Genomic DNA, 4,065 nt, shown 5'->3' with positions numbered 1-4,065 from the left:
GGGGGCCTTCCGGGACCCTTTGAAGAATGGCCCGGGAGGAGGCCCTGGGGGGGAAGTGGGGTTCTCGTTGGGACCCGGGGGGGGGGCCCCCCCCTTTTGCTCCTAGGTAGCTCCTCCGACGTGAAGGCCCGAACTGTCGCAGCTTATTAACGGCCCTGGGGGGAGCTCAGCTTCCGGCAACGACGTGCGAAGCCTGCAGGCCGACTTGCGGGTGACGCGCCTGCTGTCTGGTGAGAGCACCCGGCAGCGAGAGCTCCATAGAAGGCGGCCGGCCCAGATGCCACCTCTGCCACCGCCGGGGACCAGTCTGGCCCTACGGACCGCGCCAGCCCAGACGAGCCGCGCTCGGGCTGAGCTCCCCGCAACCTTCTGCGCGCGCCCTGCCGCCCCACCGTGACTCCCTAACAGCCTCCTCGACGGCTCCCTGACCTAGCCCTGACCCCGCTTGCTCCCAGGAAAGGGAAAATGGGACACTTAAGGCCCAGAGTTCCTGCTTCTCTCCCTGAACACATTTGGTTCTGTGTTAAGTGGAGCTCAGGTTGCCTACGGAGATGTGGCTGGATGTGTGGGGATGGGGTGGGGAAACCCTACCAGGAAGGAGAGAGGCAGCCCCTTGGGGTCAGGGGTGAGGGAAATGCCCGCTGAAGTTAGCAAAAGTCCTGCAGGCGTCAGGTGCCCGCCGGCCAGCTTCCTGTTTGTGGGGCAGTTGGGGCCCCTGGAGGAGGGGTTAACTTCCTCCCCACCCCTCACCCGGGAGCAGCCTAGCATTGTCATTGGCATATCATTGAAAAGAAAAAGGAATTTACTCTCACAATGTTTGAGGCTGTTTTTGTGCCGCCTCTTTGCCTCCAGTCTTTTGGTGTGAGAGCTTGGGTTGTTTACCTCAGACTAAGACCCTTGAAATTCTGCCAAATTCCTCAAATATTTGTTTGGGGAGGGGGAGGGGGGAAGAGAGGAAAAGGAAAGAAAGTTGCATTTTGTTTACAGTTAAAGACATCTAATATCTAAAAAAGGAGTTTTCCTTTAGAAACACACACACCTTCATCCTGCTCAAAAGATCTCACTCCATGATACTGTGTAAAATATTTTTGCACTGTTGTGAAGTATTTTTGACATCTTTTTTTGTACATAACTGTTCTCAGAGCTGGATGTTTATATCTTTTGCTGTGCAAAAGGGACATGTAAAATGTTGTTCAGTTGTATATACCGAAATGTGTATAAAACATTTTGTTATTTTTGAAGAGTAGCACTGCTCTGGTTCTGTTTGCCCGCCAGTGGGAAGAGAATAAAGAGGAAAATTGAACAGAACAGGTGAGCGTCTGGAACTGCTGCTGAGAATGCTTGGGGGGAGGAGGGAGGAGAGGGTGTGTCCATCAACAGGATGGTGTGGTCAGACAGTGTTTGGCCTCTGCCTTGCTTGAAGGTGAATAGGGGAGGGAAACCCGCTTTATAGGAAGCCTGGGGCCTCTCTGGCCCTTTGCCACTCTGGGTACTGCTGCTGGGGACAGCCTTCTCAAGTATTTCCATCTTCTTCATTAATTAACTTCTGCGAGTGTGGGTTTTCTCTGGTCTCTGAGTTCATTCTTGGAGATTCAGCGTGAGTTCTGTTCCTCACTCTCAGGAGTGACTTCCGACATCTTGTGAGGTTTTATGAGGTTCGTGCTAATGATCAAGTGTAAGAATACGATATAATCTTTTCCTTTACAAGCAGCTCAGGGAGTTTTAAAGATGAACTAGAGACCCAAAGGAGATTTCTGAGAAGTGGGAGAACCTTTTTTATTTTTTTTTTCTGGGAGGAAAAGCAAGGATAGAGGAGAGTTGTTAAGTTCTGAGGATGGCATGAGTGAGTAGAGATACAGGTGGGGTGGGTGGGGAGGCAGGTGGAAGACCCTTCAACAACCTAGCATGGCCCAGTGGGGGAATGGTGTGGAGGTCAAGGCAGAGAAGAGCTGTTAGCGTTTGGGGTGTGTGTGTGTGTGTGTGTGTGTGTGTGTGTGTGTGTGTGTGTTTTAGGGCTTTCATGCTTTCTGTTTGTTTCTGTTGTAAATTCCAAACAGATGTCTCTAATTTGGCTACACCCGGGTCAGCTAGAAGTTGTAATAAGATGCTGCCAAAGCTGTGCCTTCTGCAAATTGTTTTTTCCCTTTGCCCCTTTGGGCCCCTTTGGTATTGCAGAAATGGATTGCACTCCTGGCTTTCCCTGGTGTCCTGAGGCCCCTTTGCTTTGTTTTCATCATAAACATGTTCTGAGCAACTAGACCCAGAGATTTTAAGGAGTCTAGGATTCACTGGAACCATAGAGGAATGGAGGACGAAAGATTTTTCTTTCTAATTAACGGGAGTGGTTCAGGCATAAGACTATCTTTAGAAAAGCAAAGCAAAACAAAGGGTGGGTGGGAAATAATAGTAAAGTATTCAGAGTCATTTCTTTCTTTTTTAAAAAAAATATATTTTTATTGAATTTTTACAGAGAAGAAAGGAGAGGGATAGAGAGTTAGAAACATCGATGAGAGAGAAACATCGATCAGCTGCCTCCTGCACGCTCCCTACTGGGGATGTGCCCGCAACCAAGGTACATGCCCTTGACCGGAATCGAACCTGGGACCTTTGAGTCCGCAGGCCGACACTCTAGTCACCGAGCCAAACCGGCTAGGGCCAGAGTCATTTCTTAAGGGCATTAAGACAAGGTCCAGGCCTTCGAACCTATCACCAGGTTTTGGTTTGGTTGAGAGTCCCTGTCCCTCTCCTTGAATACCTCAGATACACATCATTGAATGACATTTTAAAACCCCCAGCTAGAGAGAGGTCAGGAAAGTCAAATGCCACCCTACCTAGGCACCCACATCGTGTGCCCTCCACTCTGTTCTCACTTGACCAGCAGACAGCTGTGTGGGCCATCACTCTCTTGCATGACTAGATTTCACATTTCCAATTATCTCCACACGTTGCCAAGTTCCTTTGCTGTTTAAAATTGATGAGAACATTAAAGAGGGTGGGGATCATATGGATAATACTTGGAGGTGGGGCAGGGTCTGCATGTCTTCATTTTAACCAATTTATGTGTCCAGTGAGAATGCTAAGGTTGGCTTTCATCTGTGACTGATGGGGGTATGGTGATTGGTCAAAAGTTCAGACAAATGACATTTAAACCAACACCATCAATAAATATAAGGCAACTGTCTGGTTTTTCCTATTGTCTGATTTATAAATAAGGAAGGGGGTGTAGGGGTTGAGGAAGGAGGAAGAAGAAAATGAGCCAACTGCAAAAGAACCAGCTCCCTTCCTCCCCCCTCCTGGTGCCCTCCTCTTTCCTCCTCCCTCCCCTCTACTTTTGGCTTTTATCCTCACTGCACCCTAGGGCTCTGCTGATGTAATTCTAGAAGAGATGTGAAGGTGATACATGATTCACTCCTCTTACGTCTTAGTCTTCCAGGGATGATATCACCAGCGTAAGAAGAGATGTGTTAAATGAAAAAAGAAACACAAAACAAAGCTGAAAACTAATTTGCTCCTGATAACCAGAGGGGAAAGAGTGGTTTGACAAAAGCAAAACTAAGCACAGTCGGATGAAATGCATGTGCCAGAGAGCACCCGAGGACTGTCGGGCTTGCTCATCAAAGTCAGCTTTCCTCCTTGCAAGGTGAGAGTCGTGTTGCTCCTTTAAGTAACCTGATGGTTCTTTACATGCGGTGAGACACTTTCCACAGCCTCCCCAGCCTAAGCGATCATGCCCAACAATGCAGCTCCGACTGCCTGGAGCAGGAGTGCTTTCTGCAGCAGGAGAGACTGCTGCAGGGTGGCAGCGTGAGTCTACACATCAACTTCTCTTGTTCATTTGTACAGTTTGTTGCGTGTTGAGGGGGAAAGAGGGAGGAGTAGGACAGTGTAAAATAAACAATAGTATTACCCTCTCAACTATTACAGTTTCAAAGAGCACCCACTCCACACACACACACACACACACACACACACACACACACACACACAGACACACACACTCCTCCCTAAAGAAAACATCCCTCTCCCTGCCCTACCATCAGCAGAACAGTAGATTTTAAACAAATT

At 48.7% G+C, this 4,065-nt stretch overlaps 1 protein-coding gene across 1 annotated transcript in view; it reads left to right on the top strand.

Moving 5' to 3' along the window:
- Positions 1–3,181, top strand: part of FAM43A (family with sequence similarity 43 member A) — a 4,850-nt gene extending 1,669 nt beyond the window's left edge. Inside the window, 3 exon segments of the mRNA XM_023750496.1 lie at positions 127–241; positions 243–269; positions 271–3,181. Coding sequence (XP_023606264.1) covers positions 127–241; positions 243–269; positions 271–354 — 226 coding nt within the window. The 3' untranslated portion in view covers positions 355–3,181.
- The last annotated feature ends 884 nt before the right edge of the window (positions 3,182–4,065 follow it).

The sequence above is a fragment of the Myotis lucifugus genome, unplaced genomic scaffold (assembly GCF_000147115.1).
Source record: "Myotis lucifugus unplaced genomic scaffold, Myoluc2.0 scaffold_14, whole genome shotgun sequence".
In the NCBI taxonomy this organism is placed as follows: Eukaryota; Metazoa; Chordata; class Mammalia; order Chiroptera; family Vespertilionidae; genus Myotis; species Myotis lucifugus.
The sequence above is the reverse complement of the archived record's forward strand: the minus strand, read 5'-3'. Positions and strand labels throughout refer to the sequence as shown.